At 35.4% G+C, this 26,881-nt stretch overlaps 1 protein-coding gene across 1 annotated transcript in view; it reads right to left on the bottom strand.

Moving 5' to 3' along the window:
• Window positions 1-26,420, bottom strand: part of CEP350 (centrosomal protein 350) — a 125,384-nt gene extending 98,964 nt beyond the window's left edge. The window contains exons 1-9 of the mRNA XM_068986345.1: window positions 26,348-26,420; window positions 25,279-25,325; window positions 22,038-22,152; window positions 21,057-21,216; window positions 16,148-16,770; window positions 12,229-12,342; window positions 8,441-8,554; window positions 1,902-2,048; window positions 51-709 (exon numbers count right to left, since the gene is read on the bottom strand). Coding sequence (XP_068842446.1) covers window positions 51-709; window positions 1,902-2,048; window positions 8,441-8,554; window positions 12,229-12,342; window positions 16,148-16,770; window positions 21,057-21,216; window positions 22,038-22,152; window positions 25,279-25,325; window positions 26,348-26,420 — 2,052 coding nt within the window. The remainder of the gene's footprint in view (window positions 1-50; window positions 710-1,901; window positions 2,049-8,440; window positions 8,555-12,228; window positions 12,343-16,147; window positions 16,771-21,056; window positions 21,217-22,037; window positions 22,153-25,278; window positions 25,326-26,347) is intronic.
• Between the last annotated feature and the right edge of the window lie 461 nt (window positions 26,421-26,881).

Below are 26,881 nucleotides of genomic sequence, written 5' to 3'. Positions count from 1 at the left end.
TTTTCCTAACCAGGAATTACCCCCCTTTCTAATTTTGTCAGTACCATTACCTGTGTTTCCTGCATAATATGTTGATGAGTTGGCTCTTCAAGCAATGACTTTTCTAGAAGCAACTTGGAGTAAGTTTCTTGCAGTCGCCTAGTTGCTGATGGCTCAGGAGGAGGCACATTTTTCACTTTAGTGAAGGCTTCTTTCTGTTTCCGGTAGAGCTCCTGTAATCGTTTGTTCTTCTGCTCAGTGGCCTCCTTTTGGGCCTTCTTCTCCTCATTCTGTTTCCTCTTCCTTTCTTCCTGCTGTCTAACAATGTACTGTCGCACTTCATCTGTATCATAGTGACGTTTTTTAGAAATAACAGGGGGGTCTTCATTAGCTGTTATTTTGTCAGGTTTTCTTTTTATTGGGCTATGACTTCTAGGAGCTTGTATGGATGCTGATGACTTCTGATTCTGTAACTCTCCTGTCTCTTGTCTTGCAGTCTGAGCTGCTGAATCCAACTGGAGGTCATCAAGAATTCCACGAATTTCAACAGGTAAAAAGTCCTTATTTAAGGCAGCATTTTCCTCTTGTTTATTATCTGGAAGAGAGGGAACTAATTTCTTCACATTATTTTCTGACCGAGCTCTACTTCTTGAACGTTCTGAGTTTCGTGGACGATGTCTATGTGAAACATCCAATCTAGGATCCGACTCTGCTCTTCCAATATGGCCACCTGCAAAGTATGAAAATTCTATATTCATTTCTAAGGTTTACTGCATTAAGGAGAAAATTAGGAAATTTCACTTTAACTCAAATATCTTAAAAAGTCTTCTAAAGAACATAAGAAAAGTAAAACAGAGAACAATTCTGATACTCCATAGAAACTGTACTTCCTCAGCATTTTTTTAAAATGCATCTTTTAATATTTCTGAAATAAGGACAATCTTGCTATTGATGTGAATATTTAACTATTAATAGAGAGATACTAGTTCTCTCCCACATGCATATTTAATGTTACTATTTATCTCTCTCCCCAAACCCTCAATCAGTTGTTAAAAAAACTGATGTTAGGCTGCCACAACTCTCCAATGAATAACAGGAAAAAATTCAGTATATAGGAAAACAATCATTTTATCAACTAAATGTCTGCTGATGTTGGCTTAGTCTTAAACTGACAATGGTATGAGTTTATTTATAAGTCAGATAAAAAGCAAATACAAAATATGTATTAATTTCTCTATATCAAATACCATTTCTTACTGAATCCATTTCAGAAGCTCAAATTGAGGCAATTTTTTTCAACTGAAAAGGAAAACTGGCTTGTAGGTAACTATATTTCATTTTCTAAAATTAGTGTTCATGAAAAAGTAACTAGTTATTTCAAATGGCACTCGTGACATTTTAAAAGGAGAATGGACTTGAGAGTCAAACTAAAGAGCTCTGAATCTAGATCAAATTTTGTCACCCACTGACTGTATATCCTTGAGAAAACTCACTTCTCTCTTAGGGCCTGTTTCCTAATCTGTCAAACAAACAAACAAAAATTCCCACCTTGTGAATGTTTACTTCTGCTTGTATCTATGGAGATAAGACAGATTGGACTTAATCCTCTAAAGGTCCCTAATAGTCTAATAGGATTTGATTATATGATGCCTTGCTATTTATTCATAGTGACAGATAAATATAATTACTATAACACAAACAGAATTCTTAATAAGGATCAACATAACATCTATATATGGAAATTATCCATAGCCAAGCCCAACAGAACATTTCTTCTTTTTTAAGCTATATTCACAATTAAAAAGCAAAATTTTAAAGAGTATTCTTAAATATTTTTCATCTCTGAAAGTACTTACACAAGCAACTTTTAATCACTGTGCTCAACAATTTAAATGATTAAGTAGCTTAATCTAACTGCTCACCAGATTTAGTAGCTCTCTCTCTCCCACTTCGGTCACTTGATGCTGCTCTTCGCTCTTTTTGCTCTATTCTAGGTGCAGGACCAAGAATTTTCTTTACTAATTTTTGTCCATCCCGCCAAGAAGATGTGCTAATCAGATGACTGCTACCTAAAAAAGAAAAGATATATACATATATATAAAACTTAAATTTTAGCTGTAAGAAGTACCTCTTACTTAACCATACAAGTATTTGTAATTAATCTTTTGCTTATTTTATGCCAAAGTCGCCCAAATATTTACAATCTAATTTTATTTTTAAACTCAAGTCCCCCCAAATCAATTAATGGAGTTTGTTTAAATTTTTATTTACCCACACACCTCAAATACTAAGTGTAAAATGCTTTGAAAGTTACGTACCAAATATTAATGAATTATGAAACTTTAAGAACCAGGGCATTGAATTCAACAATTTTGACACAGAATACAAATATGTCTTAACTATAAGTGTTTCGTTTCTCAAAATCAGCACAGTACCTGACACAGTAAAATGTATGTCTGCTCAATGAGCAAATGACTTAAGCAAAGCATAGGAAAAAACCTTAAGGAAACATGTAACAAAGAGTGAACAGTGACTACCTTTGAAGGGGACGGTTATTACAGAGAATTTAACATTATATTTTATAGACATATAACACATTACTACACATTACTTTTTAATGCATAAAACAATGACAGAAAGCAAATATCATCAATGCTTTAAATTGCCATTAAAGAAGTTCATAAAAATAAAAGTATAATTCCAATAAATATAGCTGTTTACCAAGAGAAAAAATTTTCATTTATTAGCTTCAGATGGTAAAAAAATTAAAATTAGACCATTATTTCAAAACAGACAGTGACTTAAAAAACAAAAAATACCATGAAAGACCATTTATAAAATAGAAACCACTTTTAAAAATCTGAAATAAATATGCAAAAGTGTTTAAATTCAAAGCAATATAAAAATGTAATGGAAATGAAAATAATGAAGTAATACTTTAAACCTAATTAAATTAGAAAAAATACTTTTACATTCATAGCCAAAGCTGGTAAAATTATAGTAAAAAATCACTTTTACTATGCTTGTTGAAATATCAATGGGTATAGTTTCCTTTTAAAAAATAGTATTACATGTCAAAGGGGTCATTTCCCTTGATCAAATAACCGAAGTAATTGAAATGTATCCAAAAGAAAGAAAAAAAATAAATGACAATGTTCACTGTATTATTTTTATAATATCAGAAGTAACCTAAATATTGAATGGTAGATAAACTATGTTTCTATTAGGAGTACTGTGTGACCATTTCCAATTACAATTTCTATAAAAAACAGCAGAAATGTTCTTGTCCTAAGATGCTAAGAGAAAAAGATAAAATCTTGTAATACAATGACTACAGTAATCTACTACTGATTTTAAAATTAAGGAAATACACAAAACTACTAGTTCTTTGTTTAAGAGCAGTGGTTTTTATCTGTTTTTTCTATTTTTCAAGCTTTCGGTGATACTACTTTATTACATCTGTAATTTTTAAAAATATTTAGAATACCATTTAAAAGTTTAAATGAAAGTAGCTTTAATGAAAACATCTATCATTAAAAAACATGAATTATAAATGTGTACTATTTACTTTAGAAATGCTTTTGCACCTTGCTATTAACCTTAAAAAGTTTATCTAAAATATTTAAATGGTTTTAAGTCTATTGTTCAATCTATTTATAAGACACTTCATGTGCTTAAGCAAAATGGGAGAACAGGTTTTTCTCTTCAATTTCAGCTTAATTTTCTGAATCAAGAGCAAGCAATCATGAATATGCTGGGTAGTTATTTATAAATGTTGGCTTCCAAATATTCTGGGTGGTTATTTCTAAATTCTGGCTTTCTGGAATAGTCCCATGCAGTTATTGGTAGAAAAAGAGAACTTTTACTATAGATAAACTCTTAAAACAGCTTTAACTCAATTAAATGACTCTCTGTAGCAGTCACTGCCACAGTATACACATGGCAGAATTAGCCCACCACAAAACTGGATAAATACAATCCATGATCACTATTTACAAGTTATAGTGGTCCCACTGCTTCCTTTCAAACTATGCCCCTCACAACAATATCACATGAAAAACACACTTCAGTTCAGTTCAGTCACTCAGTCGTGTCCGACTCTTTGCGACCGCATGAATTGCAGCCCGCCAGACCTCCCTGTTCATCACCATCTCCCGGAGTTCACTCAGACCACGTCCATCGAGTCAGTGATGCCATCCAGCCATCTCATCCTCTGTCATCCCCTTTTCCTCCTGCCCCCAATCCCTCCCAGCATCAGTCTTTTCCAATGAGTCAACTCTTCGCATGAGGTGGCCAAAGTACTGGAGTTTCAGCTTTAGATCTCCTTCAGAATGGACTGGTTGGATCTCCTTGCAGTCCAAGGGACTCTCAAAGAGTCTTCTCCAACACCACAGTTCAAAAGCATCAATTCTTCGGCGCTCAGCCTTCTTCACAGTCCAACTCTCACACCCATACATGACCACTGGAAAAACCATAGCCTTGACTAGACGGACCTTAGTCGGCAAAGTAATGTCTTTGCTTTTGAATATACTATCTAGGTTGGTCATAACTTTTCTTCCAAGCAGTAAGCGTCTTTTAATTTCATGGCTGCAGTCACCATCTGCAGTGATTTTGGAGCCCAGAAAAATAAAGTCTGACACTGTTTCCACTGTTTCCCCATCTATTTCCCATGAAGTGATGGGACCAGATGCCATGATCTTCGTTTTCTGAATGTTGAGCTTTAAGCCAACTTTTTCACTCTCCTCTTTCACTTTCATCAAGAGGCTTTTTAGCTCCTCTTCACTCTCTGCCATAAGGGTGGTGTCATCTGCATATCTGAGGTTATTGATATTTCTCCCGACAATCTTGATTCCAGCTTGTGTTTCTTCCAGTCCAGCGTTTCTCATGATGTACTCTGCAAAGAAGTTAAATAAGCAGGATGACAATATACAGACTTGACGGACTCCTTTTCCTATTTGGAACCAGTCTGTTGTTCCATGTCCAGTTCTAACTGTTGCTTCCTGACCTGCATACAGATTTCTCAAGAGGCAGGTTAGGTGGTCTGGTATTCCCATCTCTTGAAGAATTTTCCACAGTTTATTGTGAGCCACACAGTCAAAGGCTTTGGCATAGTCAATAAAGCAGAAATAGATGTCTTTCTGGAACTCTCTTGTTTTTTCCATGATCCAGTGGATGTTGGCAATTTGATCTCTGGTTCCTCTGCCTTTTCTAAAACCAGCTTGAACATCTGGAAGTTCACAGTTCACGTATTGCTGAAGCCTGGCTTGGAGAATTTTGAGCATGATGTTATTAGCATGTGAGATGAGTGCAATTGTGCGGTAGTTTGAGCATTCTTTGGCATTGCCTTCCTTTGGAATTGGAATGAAAACTGACCTCTTCCAGTCCTGTGGCCACTGCTGAGTTTTCCAAATTTGCTGACATATTGAGTGCAGCACTTTCACAGCATCATCTTTCAGGATTTGAAATAGCTTAACTGGAATTCCATCACCTTCACTAGCTTTGTTCGTAGTGATGCTTTCTAAGGCCCACTTGACTTCACTTTCCAGGATGTCTGGCTCTAGATTAGTGATCACATCATCATGATTATCTGAGTCGTGAAGATCTTCTTTGTACAGTTCTTCCATGTATTCTTGCCACCTCTTCTTAATATCTTCTGCTTCAGTAGGTCCATACCATTTCTGTCCTTTATTGAGCCCATCTTTGCATGAAATGTTCCCTTGGTATCTCTAATTTTCTTGAAGAGATCTCTAGTCTTTCCCATTCTGTTGTTTTCCTCTATTTCTTTGCACTGATCGCTGAAGAAGGCTTTCTTATCTCTTCTTGCTATTCTCTGGAACTCTGCATTCAGATGCTTATATCTTTCCTTTTTTCCTTTGCTTTTCACCTCTCTTCTTTTCACAGCTATTTGTAAGGGCTCCCCAGACAGCCATTTTGCTTTTTTGCATTTCTTTTCCATGGGGATGGTCTTGATCCCTGTCTCCTGTACAATGTCACAAATCTCATTCCATAGTTCATCAGGCACTCTACCAGATCTAGGCCCTTAAATCTATTTCTCACTTCCACTGTATAATCATAAGGGATTTGATTTAGGTCATACCTGAATGGTCTAGCGATTTTCCCTACTTTCTTCAATTTAAGTCTGAATTTGGTAATAAGGAGTTCATGATCTGAGCCATAGTCAGCTCCTGGTCTTGTTTTTGTTGACTGTATAGAGCTTCTCCATCTTTGGCTGCATAGAATATAATCAATCTGATTTCGGTGTTGACCATCTGGTGATGGCCATTACATTTTTTTAATGTAAGAATTAGTTTAGTTTACACCAAGCTAATTCCTGTTCCTATGAAATTTTATTTTTTTATTGGTATATAGCCAGGATCTTTCTTGTATGGCATCTACAATTAACAATGAATGTCACAAAGTAAGTTATTTGGCACTCTCTTGATTAGTCTATTATCAAAAAAACAAGATCATGGCATCCAGTCCCCCATTACTTCATGGCAAATAGATGGGGAAACAATGGAAACTGTGCAGACTTTATTTTGGGGGGCTCCAAAATCACTGCAGATGGTGACTGCAGCCATGAAATTAAATGACGCTTACTCCTTGGAAGGAAAGTTATGACCAACCCAGGCAGCATATTAAAAAGCAGAGACATTACTTTGTCAAAAAAGGTCCATCTAGTCAAGGCTATGGTTTTCCCAGTAGTCATGTATGGATGTGAGAGCTGGACCATAAAGAAAGCTAAGCGCCAAAGAATTGATGCTTCTGAACTGTGGTGCTGGAGAAGACTCTTTAGAGTCCCTTGGACTGCAAGGAGATCCAACCAGTCCATCCTAAAGGAAACCAGCCCTGAATATTCATTGGAAGGACTGATGTTCAAGCTGAAACTCCAATCCTTTGGCTACCTGATGTGAAGAGGTGACTTATTTGAAAAGACCCTGATGCTGGGAAAGATTGGGGGTGAGAGGAGAATGGGTTGACAGAGGATGAGATGGTTGGATGGCATCACCAACTCAATGGACATGAGTCTGAGTTAATTCCGGGAGTTGGTGATGGACAGAGAAGCCTGGCATGCTGCAGTCCATGGGGTCACAAAGAGTCGGACATGACTGAGCAACTGAACTGAACTGATTAGTCTATGATCAGAAAAACAAGCACTTGGTTAGAAACCAGTGTCCCATCACTCTATTTTCATGTTTTTATAGGACTTTTTATGTTCCCTATTCAATAATTTGGGGGCTTCCCTGTGGCCTCAGACAGTGAACAATCTGCCTCTAATGTGGGAGACTTGGGTTCAATCCCTGGGTCAGGAAGACCCCCCTGGAGAAGGGAATAGCAACCCACTCCAGTAATTCTTGCCTGAAGAATCCCATGGACAGAGGAGCCTGGTGGGCTAAAGGCCATGGGCTGGCAAAGAGTCAGACACGACGGAGCGACTAACACTTTCACTTTCACTTGATTCAATATTCATTACACTTTATTATAACTACATATCTGCTTTTTTGCTGATAAGATTCTAAGTTCCAGGAGGGAAGGAGCTATGTGCATCTTGCTTACCACTGTATTGCCTAAGCTTTGAATATCCCAGTGCCTTAAATAAAGCAAATATATTTGCATAATGAATGTTTGTCTCCAAACTGAAAGTGACAAGTTTCCAACTTTCTCCACTCCCTTTACCCAAATTCCTCAATGACTTAAATATGACACACTAAACAGCCATTTTCAATATAGCTAGAAATAATAATTAGTAGTAGAGAAATTATACCTAACAATTAAGTGTTTACAATGTGTCAGGTACTATATTGAGTACTTTTGGTATTAACTATTTTAGTTCTCACAACAACCTATGAGAAAAGTAACTAGTGGTTTCCCATTTACAAACAGGGAAACCAAAGGACACCAAAATTAACTCAATTACCAAAGGAACAAAGTTAGACATGACAGAACCAGCGTATAAATTCAAGCAATCTAGATCAAGCCTAAAATGTTAATCACTGTAAAGCTACAGAATTCTCTTTTCCCCCATCTTGATTTATTCAGAGTCCAGTCCATTACTAGCACAGACTGCCAGATTTCTCTTGTGCAATATTTATTCACTCATGAGAATAAGTGAAGAAACTTAGCTACAAGCATAAGCCATCCCTCTGTATATAAAAGTTCACTATACAAAAATCATTACCTTTAATCTGGTTAATTTCTATTAAAAAATAATGACAGAAAAAACTGGGGGAGGTACTGTTCAGTATCATGGTGAACACATTTCATGAGTATATACATATATGAAGATTTATCAGACAACATATTCTAAATATGTCAATTAACCTCAAGAAAGCACACATAAAATGATATATAAAATATACTGAATTTTTGTATGTGTCAAATAATAAGAACATTTATTTCTGAATAGATGGCATTTCACTAATATGTATTTTAAGATGGGCCTAATACTGAGAAAACCAACCTGTTTTGCATTCTGAAGTTGGTAACTGTGCTATCTTTTGGACTTTTCGTACTGGCTTGACCACTTTCTTCTCTTTACTTTTTTCAGCTGGTTTTTCTTTCATAGAGCTATCATCTGAAAAAGAGAAACATTTATTGCAAATATTATAATGAGTGGTATTGATCCACTCATCCTCCCCCCAGTATGAGAAATCTATATAGAATACATGGCTCAGGAAGGGAGAGAGAACCTTCGCTATTTCTTCGATTCAAAAGCTGCAATGTCAAGTCCTCTTACAGAAAGGTCTAGAGATCACAATTACTCTACTGTTAGGTCTCAATTCCTTTTTTTTTTTTTTTTTTTTTCAGGAAATCCTTAAGACACTCACCTGGTTTTCACAAACTGAAACAAGCTACAATAATGCTTTCCAAGCTAGATCACAGCATTTACAGAATCTCAGAAGTAAGCACTTTCACAGATTCCTATTTAAAAATTCCCACTTAGCTGAAATATGAACTTCTAGAATAAAACTGTATAAAATACTCAATTTTCCTAAATTAGGCCCTTTTATGATTAGGCTAGCGAAATATGTCAAAGTATTTCACATATAAACTACTACTCACTAATTTTTAAATTCCAATCTGCAGACATAAACCGACTATACACATAAATTTGAAAATTAATCTCAACTACAGATCTGGATAAATGTACTTTAAACATATATAGAGCTCTGCATTCTGAGCAAAGAAGTGTGATTCAAAGGCCCTGAAGCAGGAGCATACTTAGTGTCTAAGAAATAGCAAGGAAACCAATGTGAATGAAGTGAAGAAAGAGAAAAGTAGTAAGAGTTAGGGTCAACAGACATGACTGAGGGCCAGATTACATAGGGCTTTACAGGTCATTGTAAGAACTTCAGGTTTTACTCAAGAATAGGATGAGAAATTGAGCAAAGGAGTGACATGGCCTAAATGTTATTTTAACAAGCTCAGTCTGATAGCTATGTTGAGAACAGATTCATTAGAAGAAGAGCAGAAGCAGGATAACCAGTTAGAAAGCTACTGCAGTAATCCAGTCAGGAGACTGACAGTGGATGGCTTGAACCTAGGTGGTAGGTGAAGGTGATTATATTTTAGAGGTATTTCAGACAATTTAGATATAAAATATAAGAGAAATAGAGGGATCAAAGATGACCAAGGATTTGGGACCTGAACAATCAGAAGGATAAGATTTACTCTCCAGTAAGATGGAGAGACTACCAGAGGAATAAGTTTAAGGGGTGTACCATGACCTCATTTAGTTAGCTAGCTCCATTTTTGAATATATTAAGCTTAAGAAATTTATTATACATCCAGGGGGAGGTGCAGAGTTAGCAGCTGGACATGAATCTGAATTCAGAGAAGTCTGGTCAGAGACATAAATCTGAGAATCATCAGCGGAGAATATTTAAAGTACTGAAACTCGATGAGCTTGCCTAGTTTGTATATGGATAAACAAAAAATTTAAAAAACAATAAAGGAAAAAGAAAGGGATAGAAGAGAAAAGAAAAACAATGAGAAACACAGATCCAAACACAGGGACCAGGACATGCCAATGTTCAGAGATCAGATAGTTGATTAGGAAAAAAAAAAGAACGAAAAAGAGCACATAAACTTAGGAGGAAAACTAAACACTTATGGTATCATAGATAAGATTCGAAGTGAAGAATTTCAAAGATGAAGTGATTAGTGATATCCAACGTTTCTGAAAGAGACTTTATTTGGGGGGCTCCAAAATCACTGCAGATGGTGACAGCAGCCATGAAATTAAAAGACACTGGCTCCTTGGAAGGAAAGCTATGACCAACCTAGACAGCATATTAAAAAGCAGAGACATTACTTTACCAATAAAGGTCTGTCTAGTCAAAGCTATGGTTTTTCCAGTAGTCATCTATGGATATGAGAGCTGGACCATAAAAAAAGCTAAGCGCCGAAGAATTGATGCTTCTGAACTGTGGTGTTGGAGAAGACTCTTGAGAGTCCCTTGGACTCCAAGGAGATCCAACCAGTCCATCCCAAAAGAAATCATCCCTGAATATTCATTGGAAGGACTAATGCTAAAGCTGAAACTCTAATACTCTGGCCACCTGATGCAAAGAACTGACTCCTTTGAAAAGACTCTGATGCTGGGAAAGATTGAAGGCAGGAGGAGGGGATGATGGAGGATTAGATGGTTGAATGGCATGACCGACTCGATGGACACGAGTTTGAGCAAGCTCTGGGAGTTGGTTATGGACAGGGAAGCCTGGCATGCTGCAGTCCATGGGGTCGCAAAGTTGGACACGACTGAGCGACTAAACTGAACTCAATGTTTCTGAGAGATCAAGCAGGATAACAAATGAGAATTACACACTGGATTTAGCAATGTGGAGGGGTCACTGATGACCTTGGTAACAGCAGTCCACAGAGAAGTAGGGGCAAAAACCTAACAGAAAGGATTCAAGAGTAAAACTGAGGAGAAAAATTGGAGACTATGAAGATAAAGCAACTTTCTGAAGCGTCACTGTAAATAAAAGGAGAGAAACAAAGCAGAGTAGGCCCAAAAGAGGGGCTCTTTTATGATGGCCCAGGTAACAGCATCTTATCAAACACTATGTTGACGGGCATGACCTCACAGAGAGGGAAAACTTGATAATGGGAAAGAGAAAACAGGGCTGTAGTAATGCCCTTAAATACACTAGAGCAAATGGAATTTAATACAGAAGTAGATGGGTTTTGTTTAAGATAGAAGCAGTGGGAGAGTTGACCCACCAAAACAAAAGAGAAGGCAGACTATAATAGGCAGACCTCTTTAAGAGTTCTTTGGCATACATCATTCCACTAGTCTATTGATACTGTTCTATGAAGCATATTATCATTCCCATTTTACAAATGAGAAAACCAAGGAAGAGAGTTTATGTAACACAGATAGTATGAAAAACTAATTAAGTGGCAAAGCCAGAATTTGAATCCTTGTAAACTAATTCCAAAATCTCGCTCTTAACTATTGCATTATATTTCCTTTTCATATGAGAAAAAATTTCTGAAGATATTGTTCCAAAAATAATAGTAGGAAAATTGGACTGGACAGTTAATGCCATAATATTTATTAGCAGAGTCTCTAATAGGGCTTACCAGAAAATTTTCAGGCTTCAGAGTCAGACTGAGTTGGTTTTAAACCTTGGCTTCAATTTTTAACTGCTCTATGCAACCATGGGAAAATTACTCCTTGAGCTTACACTTCCTCAACTGTAAAACATTTAGGAGACTAAATGTTGGGCAGCATCTTGCCCAAAATCATACAAGGTTTCAATATAGTATTATTATACGTATGATCTTCCTATTTTCCTCTTCCAGTCTTCCATAAGTTCCTCCTATTTTCAATCCTCTAACACACATTATTCCCTTCTGATAATGTTCATTTTCCTTCCTGCTTTTTGCCCTCACAGTATCTCATCTGCTGCTCACCAAATTACTGACCATTTCAAAGATCTCAGAGGGCTAGTAAACTTCAACTAGACTCTTAGGTTTCCTTCAAATCAGACAAGCCCACTCAGAACGTCCCTTAGTTTTAAAATAGCCTAGTTTCTGTCTTTTCAGCTATATATGCTAATGCAACCCTGGAGCAAAGCCTAGAAGCTAAGAGTCTTGTGACTGACAATGTCACTACTTAAGTATACCATGCATTTAAAATGGGAAATAACTTTAGTTTGGTGACAATTTTACGTTTCAGTATTGCAGCTTAGGTAGTATGCATGATAAAACACTCAAAACCTAGGAACACTCTACTCTCACCTGCAAAGTGAAGTGCTAAGTCACGATACAGTTCTCTACTCATGTTTTGAAACTCAGCCTCCTGCCACACTTTCCCATCAGGTGTTCGAATCTTGGTCTCTGAAGGATTGAAGCCTAATATATAACCAACAATACAAAACATCCTTATCAATACTGCATTAAAAGTTTTGTTATATTATTAATTTTAAGTGAAATAAATTAATACACTACAAAATTCACTCTTTTAAAGTGTACAACTCCCTGCTTTTTAGGATATTCAGATAGTTACACAACTATCACCACCATCTAATTCTAGAGCATTTCATCACCCTGAAAAGTAACCCTGTACCCATTAGCAGTTGCAACCAACACCATTCCCTCTAGTCCCTGCCAACTACTCAACTATTTTCTATCTTTATAGATTCGCCTATTCTGGACATTTCCATATAAATAGAATCCTACAATGTGTGGCCTTTTGTGTCTGGCTTCTTTCACTTAGCTTTTATTGTTGAATGATACTCCACTGTACAGGTATATCAATGTTTGCTTATCCATTTACCAGTTGATAAACATCTGGGGTGTTTCTACTTTTTGGCTATTATGAATAATGTCGTTATAAACATATATGCACAAGGATGTGTGTAAATATACCTTTTTCAATTCCCTTGGGTAGTATATCTAGGAGTGGAATTGCTGGGTCATATGGTAACTCTTACGTTGAACTTGTTGAGGAACTGTCAAAATGTTTTCTAAAGAAGCTGCACCATTTTACATTTTCACCAGCAATTTCTCCATATCCTCACTTGTTATTGTCTTTTTTATTATAGTCACCCTCATAGGTATGAAATGGTATCTATTGTGGTTTTGATTTGTGCATCCCTAATAATTAAATGTTGAACAGCTTTATAAGCTTTTAAAAGAGGAATGCATCATTAGCTACCACATAATGTGTTAACAAGTGCTGTTTGGAAAAGTAAGCTTCAGTTAGACAAAGCAATATACATTTGTTCAAAAAGACTAGAAATGGAGAAGCACCAAATTAAATGATAAAAGAATGTCAATCATAAATTATGGATATCAGAGAAACAAACTACCTTTTCAAGTCTGAGGAGAAACAATAGTCACTCTTCTTTTCTTTGAAGACAGGCATTAATCACTATCATCTGTCTGATTTTGCCTATGGCTGAACAAATGGACAAGCTTCTGTCTACACAGGCAAAATCAGACAACCAAAGCGTGGAAAACAGTTCCTTAAAACATACTTGTTCGATTTCTCAACAAACATTACACATGTGCTATTTCCTATAAATTATCATTCTAATTTCCTACTTCAAATTCATCACTATTCCTTAAGAAACCTACTAAACTTAAAATGTTACTTTGTGAAAAAAAGATAAAGTAATGAATATGGATGATAACCAGAATAGTAAAAAGATCTGTATTTTCAAATGGGCTCAACTTACCAAAGAAATGCCATTAAATATTTTATAAAAAGTAAACAATTTAATAGAGTCAAAAATTGGTAAAAGCACTTTAAAAGTGCTAGATAAAATGTTACTGGTAAAATAATTACATGTCTAATAGAAAGTAATCTATTCAGCTCTTAAGACAACAGCATAAGCTTAATTTTACCTGAAATTTGTACCACAGGGCACACACAACTATGCTTATAGCTACATAAACAAAAAGTTTATAAACACAGTGTTTAGTCTATTGCAAACTACAGTTTATAACAAGAAAGTGTGGCAATTCCATGTAAACCTATCTTCCTCCCAACATTTCTTACCCTCATTCCATCTCTCTACATTCAACCTTATCACTTTTTCTTCTCTTCAGGAAACATTTATCTTTATGGGAGCCTTTCTTTATATTTGCATCTTTACTTATAAGTTAACTTTAAGCAGCTTTCAGTATCTACATCAGTTTCTCTTTCTGTTTCCCAGTTTTTATTTCCATTCTCTTTGTGCACATTTTTTCTTACTAATTGAATTTACTGAATAGAATAAAATATTTACTGTGCATTTGTGTCCAAGACACTGTACTAAGTTTTGAAATAAAATACAGATGATCAATATAGGCTTAATCTTCTTGGACATGTAAACCAGAAAGAAAAAGATATGTAAACCACTAAGTATAAAACAATGAAAGAACCACTGTGTTCACTACTTCAAATTTTAAACATATACATACATAAAAGTAATGTGTTTAGAATGGGTTTCATATACTAACAACTATATTAAAAAGACAAAGAAAAATCTCCTTCTCTGTCTCTCTTCTCTCTCTCATTTGTGTAAGAGAAAATTATCTCTGGAATGATACATAAATTATTAACACAAGTAACCTCCAGAAAGGGGACCAGGTGACTGGAGCACAAGAGATACAGCCTTTCAATGTACATCCTTTTTGTCTTTTCAACTGCAAGTCAAGTGAATTTATTAAGTATTTAAACAAATGAAATTAAAATGTCACTTTAGAATACAGTATATTAAGATACTTTTAATTTATACAGACAAAAAGTTAGCAAAAAAACTGTTCTTCACTGTTGGAAAAGATAAATCCACCGCTCAGGATACCACTGGAAACCATATTTTGTTATGATTTCTGAAATGAATACTATACTTCATTAGTTAACCTCATAAAAGTTACATTCATAATATATTTTAAGACGGAAACTAAACTATTAAAACTAGTAATAAAAGGAATATGCAAAATCTAGTCACAACTCAAAGTCATACTTAAAATTTTCACTCTGATTCTTTAAGGTTGCTTTCTTAATTTTTAGATTTTTAATTATTAAATAAAACACAGATTCAAATCAAACATCTTAACTCTGCTTTAGTGGAAGAACTTTTGAAACCACAGACTTTGACTTCTAGAATGAACAAACCTTAAAGGTACAATCTGCATTTAATGGGTCTCATATAAATATAGCCAAAGTTTTGTATAATCACTATCTTAGAACCAGGAAGAACTTCTGACCCCATCATTTGCTAACAGCTCTGTCAGTAATGTGGACAATTTCTACATGGCACACAAACAACTAGAAGGATAAGAAAGAATTTTATTAAGGGAATTACCCACAATTTTATCATAAATTATCTGGAATAAAATGCTAATATCTATCTTTAATTCATAATGAATATTAGTAGAAAACATATCACAAAAAAAACAGATAAACTGTTCAAACTATAGATAGTTAAGTTTGTTCTCTTAAAATTAACAGAATAAACCAATCTTGATTATATTTTGATCTTCATACATTTATAAATACTGAACTTGAAAAAATATCTGCAAAAGAAAGGCCAGAATGGTAGGAACTTTGAGACAAAAGTCTAATCTCATCAATGAATCAAAATTTTACATGGATGACCCTGACCCTGTGAAAATAATTTCAGGAACATAAAGATGCAAAACCACCATATATAAAAGCTTGAGTTGGGCTGAAAGCAGAAATTCTCTCTGAAAAGCATCTTCTCAATGGAAATCTGATTTATTGTTTTCTTAAACATGGAGAAAACCCCTGTCAAAATTCTAAGGTTAACAAAACAGGATCAAAATGTCAGTGCCAAGATATTCTGTAACCAAATATTAACTAGCAGTGATTGAAGCATTTTTCAAACATTGCTTTTAAAAGAATTTCTAATAACAATAGAAATACAATGGCAGAATAACAGCAATATTCTTTCACTTCTCTGAAATTTATACTAATTTTTATTTTCTCCTTTGTTCAACTTATTAAAGGTTCGTATGGTAGGTCTCAAACTAAAAGAACCTCTTGAAGGATCTGAATCTGCATTTTTAGCATGCACTTTGAATTACTTTTTTTATGCATTTGAGAATCACCCCCTATTCTAAATGATCCTCTCTACTCCAATACATCCTAGGGAAACAGGGAGACAAGGAGGCAGGGAAAGAGAAGATGTAAACACTGATTACAAACCTTTATATGTTGGAGCAGGTGGTGCTGCTGCCACTTTCCTGACTTTTGCTGTCACTGAGCTATCAACATTAACAGCCATTACTGGATGGTCAATATGACCCAGATTCTGGCCCTGGCCATTTGTTTCTTCTGAGTGTTCCCACTGTTTTCTAATCCGCTCCTTGAGTTTTTCCAGTTTGACATCATGTTGTCGTCGCTTTAGGATATCTAATCTTTGGGAATTACAAGTACTAGTAGAAGACGGAGAAGAGTCAGTTAACCGTGACACTTTTGAATCAATATTATGGCCCATGGTACACACAGAAGACTTCAAAGCGTTCTCATTTCCTTTCGTTCTATTAGGTTTTTCTTCATCACTTCTCACAGCAGCTGCCACCTTAATCAAACATTCAGAATTTTGCAATGCATCAATTGTTGGTCGATCGTTTAAAAACCTAACAACTGTGTCATCAACGGCAGATGATTGGGAGCTCTCATAATCACAGCAAAGTATATTCCGATCTTCTCGACTGCACATCAGCCGGTTCCCACTCTCAGGCTTCTCTTCATTAACATCCACACAATATACATGCTTTGACTCTAAATGGCTGGGACTTATACTGGATGGTGTGCCATGGACTTCCCTATTATTAAAAAATAATAAGCTTTAAATAAAGAATACAAAAACCAGTCATACAAACTGAATGGAGAACTCTAAACACTAGAGACCCCAAAACCTAGACCCTCTAGTAGGTTAGAAATAACAAGATAATCATTAATACTATTAAAATTCAATGCTCAATGCCTCCTGAGTATCAAAGGTTAGATTATGGCAAATAATGTAAATCATAATGTGCATATTATAAAACTATGCAAAAGATGCATGCAGTGATTTCCTTAAGAACCCCAGAAAGCAGAATTACAATCTGACTTTGGATATTCACTTGACACTTACTACCAAAATGTACATTTTACTTCTCCATAAAATCTTAAGAACTACAGGGAAAAATTCTCAAATTCTGGCATTTCACATATATAACTTCTAAACAGTGTATGAAATTAACAGATTGGGAGTAGAAATAAAATGGAAGTACAATAAACATTCACCCCCAAATAAATGTGGTTAGTAAAGTTAAATCTCTCTGAACTACAGACTACTTTTTTGGCAGCTTCAAATTATGTAAAGCATGTCTAGAAATTCCAGAGTAGGCAAAGAAGACTGGACACAGCCAAAGCACGCCTCACACAGTCCATATCCTCTACTCACAAAACACTAGCAAAAGCATTCCTTCAGAAACTGTTTTGATTTTACGTATCATTCTAGTAAGTTATATTTTAGAAGCAGAAGCAGTTATTAAAAGGGAGATTAATGAAGACAAGCCTCGGCAGTAGGAAGAAGACATGAAAAACAACCCAACAAAATTACAGACACAAACATTACAACCATCTGGACCTCCAAGTTCTGAAAGAGTAGACATTTGCCTCATGTGGCAATTGAGCACTTGAATGTGCTTAATCCAAACTGAGATATGCTGTAATGTAAATTACGTACCAGACTTTAAAAAATTAAAGAATAAAGACCGTAAAACATCTTTGGGTATGTGCATGTGACTACTAAAAATATTTAAATTACATATGTGTGGTTCACTTTAATGGTGCCATTGTATATTACTGATCTAAATCTTTCAGTTTAGGCATAAAACTCTAAATATCACAAAGATGATTAAAGTCATGACTCCATTACAGCAAAATATGGTAATTTTGCAGCTATCATGAGTACACAAGTGTGTGCATTTTTCTAAAGAGACAGTCTATAGCTTTCATCAGATTCTCACTGGGGTCCATGACTCAAAAAAATTAGACCCTCTTTTGATAGGCTGATTATTAAATAAGACAGGGGCTGAGAACTGAGTTCTGCAGCTTCCACTAGAGATCAAGACTAAATTCATTTATTTTCACTATCTCGACCAGACTGCAACAACTCACTGTTGAAATGATTAAGGTCTAAAATCAGCACATGCAGAGAATAAAATAGGAATCCCTGGTGGCTCAGCAGTAAAGAACCCACCTGCCAATGCAGGAGATGTGGTTCTATGCCTGGGTCAGGAAGATGCCTTGGAGAAGGAAATGGCAACCTACTCCACTATTCTTGCCTGGGAAATCCCACAGACGGAGAAACCTAGCAAGCTACAATCCATGGGATCGCAAAGAGTCAGATACAACTTAGCGACTAAACAACAGAGAATAAAATAAAGTATAAAATGGTAGGTTACCTACATGTCTTAATCATAAGGGAAAGAAAATTAACCAAAAAAAGTAAAGTAGGGACTACCCTTGTAGTCCAATGGCTAAGATTCTGCACTCTCAATGAAGGGGGCCAGGTTCCATCCCTGGTCAGGGAACTAGTTCCCACATGCTGCAACTAAAGACCTCAGCATGCCACAACTAAGACCCAGCAGAGCCAAATTAGAGAGATCAAAATAAATGAACTTAAAAAAAAAAAGTAATTTCACACAGTCTTTTACTCACTCATTAAGTATCTACTATGAATAAGGATGTTCACTATGCAATTCTTTCAACTTTTCTATAAATATGAAAATTATCATGATAAAATGCTGGAAAAATATCTATAGAATACTTAGTTAAATGACAAGCATTAAGATAATGGTTTGGGAATAAGACAGATTTGTAGTTTTACATAAGTAATGTAATGGGCACACATTTAATCGAAATATAATGCCGCATGAAAATGCTCCAACAGAGGACGCACAGGTGGTACTAAGTCGCTCCAGTCTTGTCCGACTCCTTATGACCCCATGGACTACCCTGCCAGGCTCCTCTGTCCATAGGATTCTCCAGGCAAGAATACTGAAGTGGGTTGCCATGCCCTTCTCCAGGGGATCTTCCCAACCCAGGGATCAAACCTGAGTCTCTTCTGTCCCTTGCATTAGCAAGCAGGTTCTTTACCACTAGTGCCACCTGGGAAGCACAGAGGAAGGGCTGAATAAGCTAGGAAATGAAATGGGGTAGAAACAAATACAGCAGTGTTTCATACAGAAGGTGATAAAAGGTGAGTTTTAGATGATGAATGGAGCTGGCCAGGTGAAGGGTGTTCTATTCACAGCTATCCTATGGGTATTTGTTTCTTTTCTTAAAATATACATAATTTACACAATTTTAAATGTGAGGTAGTATTATTTGCAGAAAGAATATTAGAATAGAAATAGTAATTTAGTTTCAATTCTGATAGTGATTATGTTTCTAGGCATCTCATTATTCTTTTAAATTTTCCCTTTCTCCTTCTTCTAAACTATGCACTTGTACCCAGATTAAGTCCCTGGCCTTTTCTCTTATTTTTTTCACTTTTATCACTTCAATGCTACTGACAACTCCCATATTTATATTCGCAGCACCGACTTTTCCACACACATTCCTACCCAAACATCCAACTGCCTACTGAATATTTTCACCTAGATATTTCAAAATTGCATCAAATGGAACACACTGAAAATCAAACCCATAATTTACCTCTGCATGCTTGCATGCTAAGTTGCTTGTGTCCAACTCTTTGTGACCCTATGGACTGTAGCCCACCTGGCTCCTCTGTCCACGGGATTCCCCAGGCAAAAATACTGGAGTGGGTTGCCATGCCCTCCTCCAGGGGATCTTCCCGAACCAGGGAACGAACCCACATCACCTGCAGCTCCGCTGAGCCACCGGGGAAGCATAATTCACCTTCATCACCCAAATTTTTTAACTCAAATGTAAGATGTGACAGTTGGACCATAAAGAAGGTTAAGCAATGAAGAACTGATGCTTTTGAACTGTGGTGCTAGAGACTACTCTTTTGAGAGTCCCTTGGACAACAAGGAGATCAAACCAGTCAATCCTAAAGGAAATCAACCCTAAATATTCATTGGAAGGACTGATGCTGAATGCCACCTGATGTGAAGAACCAACTCATTGGAAAAGATCCTGATGCTGGGAAAGACTGAGGGCAAGAGGAGAATGGGGCAACAGAGGATGAGATTGTTGGAAGGCATCACTGAATCAATGGACATGAGGTTGAGCAAACTTGGAGAGATAGTGAAGGAGAGGGAAGCCTGGCATGATGCAGTTGACGAAGTCGCAGAGTCAGACATGACTTAGCAACTGAACAACAGCAAGTATAAAAACTAAGTATTTCCAAGCACCATCGTTAAAAACTCCTTACTTTACTGATTGACACTTTAAAATACTAAAAAATGAATATAAATGAAACAAGAAACTATAAGTTTCAGTATCTATTACTTAATACTATTTGCTATCCTAACAGCAAGAACATATTTCTATCAGTAGTTAAAATGTCCCTCAAATACAAAACTCTTTAATTTTATCTGGTGAATATCCTAAATTAGCTAATAAAAATGCAAAGCATTTTATACTATTCATATATTAAAATTCATTCATCAATCTTGAACATCTAACTGTTAAAAGGAACCACTGGCAACACAAACAATAAACCAACTCACATTATCAGAAGAAAGAAATTTTAGTTAACTGATTAATGCTAACCCCCTCCAACTCAAAAAAGAGAAGAAAACTAAACTACGTGAAGACCACTGTGTAGAATACCCAATCTGAGATATAAGGGAGAAGAAAGCCATACTTCCAGAAACTGAATAATTTGTTTGTAGGAAGCATATTACAATGGAGTGGTCTGGAGCAAATATTACTACTTCTCCCCAAATATTCAATCTGTAAAAGAACAGAAAGTTAGCATTTCATAATATAAAAGATTTTGCTTTACCTTTTGGGAAAATGGAAAATGTAATACTACTAGATTCAGAGTGTGATGAAAAACTGAGAAAATAAACTATAATATTAGTACAAATACTATAGGTTAAGTCTATAGATAATTTAAAAAAAAAAAAAGGACACCCACACTAACCTGTAAGAAACCAAAGGGTCACGAAACTCCACACGATTAATTTTTTTTACATTACTCTCTAGGGTGGTAGCTCTGAGAGGACTACGAGATTTCTCTTTTCGTGATTTAGAAAATTTGGAGGCTGGAGCATTAACCCAAGAATCATCCAGGTATCTACCATCTGAAGAAAAAGGAAATCTATGAAAACATATGATATAAAATACAACTGTCTCTGAACGTGGCTAGCATTTAATAACTTAGGTATCTTATTGTTTCTGGACTCTCAAGCTGGATATCATCCAAGTAGACCAAAAAAAAATTCAGGTTCTATTATTACAGTAACTCAATCTATAGAGAAAGACTGCATTCTAAGCGAACAACACAAAGTAAAATTCTAAATAAAAAATTCCTTTGGTCAAAGGCTCTCACTTCAAAAAAGATGCATCAGCTAAAACCCAAGACTCACAGATTATAGAAAAGAATCATAGTTTCAGTTAATCTGCAGGTTTATTCCACTAATTATGCAACCAGAAAATTAAATATATGAAAGGTAACCAAAGAAAATATTGACAGTCAATTTATGATAGTATTTGTAAGATAAATATTCTAATTTTGATCATAAATCCCAACCAAAAAAAAAAAGTCTTAAGTCAACTAAGTTTCAAACTAAAATACCTGTAAATTTTTTTTTAAAAAAAGGACACATATAACCGTAAAGGCTCAAAATCAAATTCTCACTAACAAATGAAAACTCACTGCCAAAGGTGATGCTGTGGTGCTAAGTCCCTGATCAAAAGATGGAGAAAACGTCGTCTACAGTCACTGAATATGAGGCTGCTTCATAAGTACTCAGCACCAAAGGAAAAAACTAAATGCTGATGAAGCATCTCGTCTCTGACAAAACAACAAGGAAATACACGGGCCTATATGGAGAAATCAAACCAGAACACCAAAAACTCATATTTAATATATTTATATCTTTGGAAGTCACCTCATACATACCTTTTCTACTAATTTTTCTGGTAGCACTTGCAGAAGATTTCTTGGTATCCATGACAGAATCAAACACAGCTGTACTCGTAGGGGCTACTTCCAATTTGTTTTCAATGTGTCTCAGCTGAAGTTTAAACACCATCAAAACAAATAGGTTAATTCTATTCAAAACCAGCTACCATCAATTTAATTACTTAAATTATATTGTCCAACAACTTTCTCCAAAGCAGAAAAAACTTAGGAATGCTTTATTTTAACTAAAAACAATATAGTTTTTCTATTATTTACTACTTAAGCAATTGGCCAATGCTACCCAAATTTGGACACAAAAATAAAAACGTCTATAGAATACCAAGAGTTTTCTATTTGACCTGTTGATGTTTTTTTAATTGTTGAGTTTTTTAAAAGCAGTAAATTTTCTGACATTGTATGTTGCATATCATTATGCTACATATTTTGTGCATTTCTACATATTCTATGTGTTTTATAAGTAAAAATGAGGAAAGAACAATTCCTCTAGACTAAAATTTAGGATTATTTAAGTTGCCACAACTTTTTATCATTTTATATCCAAAAAATAAGTTTTACAATAAGGACAAAGTTAATAAAATAAAATTCAGGTTTCGAAGCACTACAGTTGTCTTTTGATATAATCATCAATGATTTTAAAAAGTATTTTCTCCTAAATGCTTACAGGAGAAAACGTGGAGAAAACAGAACAAAGTAAAAAAAATAATCAAAATTCCAAAATTCTACCACAAAGAGATAAAAACTTTGTGTAAAATTGATTTATCTTCTTTCAGATTTTAGCAGTGCAATGTACTCACAAAATTGGAATAATCCTTTATATATTAATAGTTCTATATCAGACTGTTCCCCCATTTATATTATGAACCATTGATTACCCCTAAAAATTATTTTTAAAAACCCAATAATTTTTTTAAAAAAAAACAACTATTAACAATTCAGCTCTAAGTTAGTTTACCTCTAAATTTAATTGGGGATAAAAACTATTCTTATATTATAAATGTACAATGCTCACGAAGCATATATGCTGATTGCTACATTCATGGACCCAAAATCTGACTCTGCTTTATGAACAAATCTAGGTTATAGTACCTTTTCCAGACTGACTTTCAAATCAGTTCAAAAGATTATAGGATAGAAAGTATCAAATTTATACTGTTAAGAAATAGATGACTTGAATTCTGGTAGAATTCAAAACAAATAAGACAAATATATAAATACATATACATATACAGGCTCTCGAACTCAGCTACTGTTCTCTGCAGCATGTGGAATCTTTGTGGATCAGGGATCAAACCTGTGTCTCCTGCACTGGCAAGTGAATTCTTTACCATTAAACCAACAGGGCAGCCCTCAGACTGTGAATTTTAAATCATTATTACTAGGTTCAAACATATCTTTATTAATCAAAATAGGAACCATTACAATGAAAACATTTTTGCCAATGAGAAGTTTATTTCTGTAGCATAAAAATTTGTGCTTCAGGATTCAACAAACTCTTAAGAAGCATTTTCTGCATCCTGCTGGCTGTGGATGCATTTTCCCTGCAAAAAGTTGTTGAGATACTGAGGAAGTAGCAGTTGGTTAGCAAGAGGTCAGGTTAAGTATCTGGATGAGGCAAAACTCTGTAGCCCAATTCGTTCAACTTTTGAAGTGCAGTTTGTGTAACATGCACTTGGGCGCTGTCATGGAGAAAAATTAGGCCCTTTCTGTTAACCAATACCGGTAGGCTGCAGGTGTTGCAATTTTGGGTGCATCTCATCGATTTTCTGAGCATCCTTCTCAGAGGTGGTGGTTTCACTGGGATTCGGAGAGCTGCAGTAGATGAGGCGGGCAGCAGACTACCACACAGTGACAAGAACCTTTTACTGGCGCAAGTCTGGCTTAGGGTGGTGCTTTGGAGCTGCTTCTCGGTGCAGCCACTCGGCTGGTTGTTGCTGGTTGTCATATAAAATCTACCTTTTGTCGCATGGCACAATCCGATTGAGAAATGGATTCTCAATCAGAAATACAACTGATGTTACACAGAATAAGAGAAGACACTTCAAAATGACGATTTTTTTGACTTCTAGTCGGCTCACGAGGCATCCACTTATAGAGCTTTTCACCTTCCCAATTTGCTTCAAATGCTGCACGACTGTAGAACGGTCAACACTGAGTTCTTCAGCAACTTCTCGCACAGTTATATAAGGATCAATACGATGATGGCTCTCAATTAGTCGTGTTAATTTCTGATGGCTGGCCACTATGCTCTTTAATCTTCAAGCTTCTTGTTTCCTTTTCAGAACTTCTTGAACTACCACTACACTGTACATTTGTTAGCAGTTCTTGATCCAAAAGCACTGTTGTTGTCAGCTGTCTCTGTTGCTTCAAATGACCCATTTTGAACTCAAATAAGAAAATCACTCAAATCTGCTTTTTGTCTAACATAATTTCCATAGTCTAAAAAATATATAAAATAAGCAGCAAGTAATATAAGTCATTAGCAAAAAAAACATAAAGTGAGAAATGCACGTTAAAATGATGTATAACATAACCACATTTAGAGTGTATTCCAAAATCAAATGGCAAATTTCATTAATGCAAAAACCACAATTACTTTTATACCAACCTAACATATATTAGAAGAGCAATTTGCCTAGAGAGCAAATGAAGAAGAAAAGGAAAAGGTCTCTCTTTAAAGAGCTATGTATCACTTGACAAACCTGGATTCCTAAACTCCAGACAAGACTGGACAGAATATAAATGAGAACGGTGGCCCATAATCATTCTTCTTCAGCAGTGCTAAGAGACAATAGCCTGTTACTGCCACAGAAAACCAGCAGGTGACTCACAGTCCACTCAAGCAAAAGCTGTCCCTTTCATTTCCTCTCTATGAGCTTTCTACACAGACACAGTCCTACCTTCTCTAATAAATTCTATGTTTTAAACCTTCATCTCAACATACCAACTGAGTAAATTAAAGCAGAATAAATAACACAACATAGTTTAATATTTTATATGCCATAGTGTTAATGTTTCTGATACTTAATGTCCTAATTACTGCTTTACTATCTAATAGTTGTCACTAACGTTAATTTTGTAACATAGTATATAACTTTTCATATTGAAAAGTTTAACTATTTTCTCATAAAAAAACACTATAGAAAAGAATTTTAATCTACTCAATCATAACAGAAAATTTTAAACTACAAGGAAAGAAATGGAACCTATAATTACTTACAGCAGCCTTGGTCTGAGAAAGTGCATCCCATGGTGTGGTTATATCTGCTGGGCAACATTAATATTTACTGAATTAGGATCTCTGAAGTGGACCTTGAAATCTGCATTTTAATAAGCTCCCAAATGCACTCAAAAGTCTGAGAACCACTTTATTAGGCAGAACTGTTCTCCAGCAAGCGCTTTATTACATTGAGCCAAAATATGATTCTTCTCCCATCCTGTAAAGCCTAGTTTCCCAATACATGGTTTAGAGCTGTATTAGGCACTGATCCCCCTAGGACACTGATCCCATAGGACACCTAGACTAACACCCCCATCTACATCTCCAACAATTAGCAGTATCCTCAGTTTATCCCAATGAGCTGAACAAATACACTGTCAAGTACCATACTGCATTTCATATTATGATATGAAAAGATCAGAAAACTACTCCAGACTTCAACCTACTAGTAGAAACAAAGGTAACATCTATTCATTCTTTCAGACAATAGCCCTTCAAAGAGTATATATTCAAAGAGTCTATATATTTCCCCTGAGTCAGCCTTCTCTAGGATAAATATTTTCATCTCCTGTAAATGCTCCTCATGTGACATGATTTCCAGGTCCCTCACGAACCCAATTATCTTGCTCCAGATGTACTCATTTGTCAAAGTCCCTCAAAATAATCAAGTCCTAAATTAAAGTTACCCCCATGCATCACTGAAAACAAGAAGTTCAAAGAGACTATAACTTTTTAATCTGTGCACTACAGGTCTATAACTATATCGGGAGCTATATAGTATCATTTATTGACATTAAGTCAGAATTTACTGTAAAATATTATATATAACTAACTTTACATATACTGATTCTTTTTAAAAAAGAATGTATTGCTTTACATGGCAGTTTACTATTGTATGCCTCTGAAGGTAAAGTATATCGTATATTTAAAATGAAACTGAATTTTAAAAAGCATTTATCCATTTGTTATAAATCAAAGCATATGGGTATTTTTATTTACTGAATAGCCCAACATCTTAGGCACAGGACCTAAACAAAGCATTAAGTTCAGTTTAGAAAAAAAATCATACCTTGAATAGCATCCGTGCTTGGAGAGCTCCTTGGGTTTGGTAAAGGCACCTCTTTTGATTTGCTGCTCCTCATCCTGCCAATTTACCTGCAATCACATCATCAGCATTCACTGAAAATCAACATTATAATATCAGTGAAGAAAATGCCCTACCTTGCCTTTTGTGAAAGTCAAAAAAGAATTTTGTCATCTCTAAAAGTTATCTTTATATTCTCTTAAGAGTTCCTGATAATTTAGTAACTATTTTTGCTTGGAAAACTAAACCATTAAAAATTGTATCATAACCACCTCACACAAACTAGGATAGCTACTATCCAACCAACCAACAAGCAAAAGTGTTAATGAAGATGTGAAGAAACTGTAACTCTTGTGCACTGTTCGTTGGAATGTAAAATGGTACAGCTGCTATGGAAAATAGCTCAGTTGTCCCTCAAAAATTTAAAGGAAAACTATCATATGGTCCAGCACAGAATTGAAAGCAAGGTCTTGAAGAGATATTTGTTCACAGCACTGCTCACAACAGTCAAAAGATGAA

The sequence above is a fragment of the Capricornis sumatraensis genome, chromosome 14 (genome assembly GCF_032405125.1).
Source record: "Capricornis sumatraensis isolate serow.1 chromosome 14, serow.2, whole genome shotgun sequence".
In the NCBI taxonomy this organism is placed as follows: Eukaryota; Metazoa; Chordata; class Mammalia; order Artiodactyla; family Bovidae; genus Capricornis; species Capricornis sumatraensis.
The sequence above is the reverse complement of the archived record's forward strand: the minus strand, read 5'-3'. Positions and strand labels throughout refer to the sequence as shown.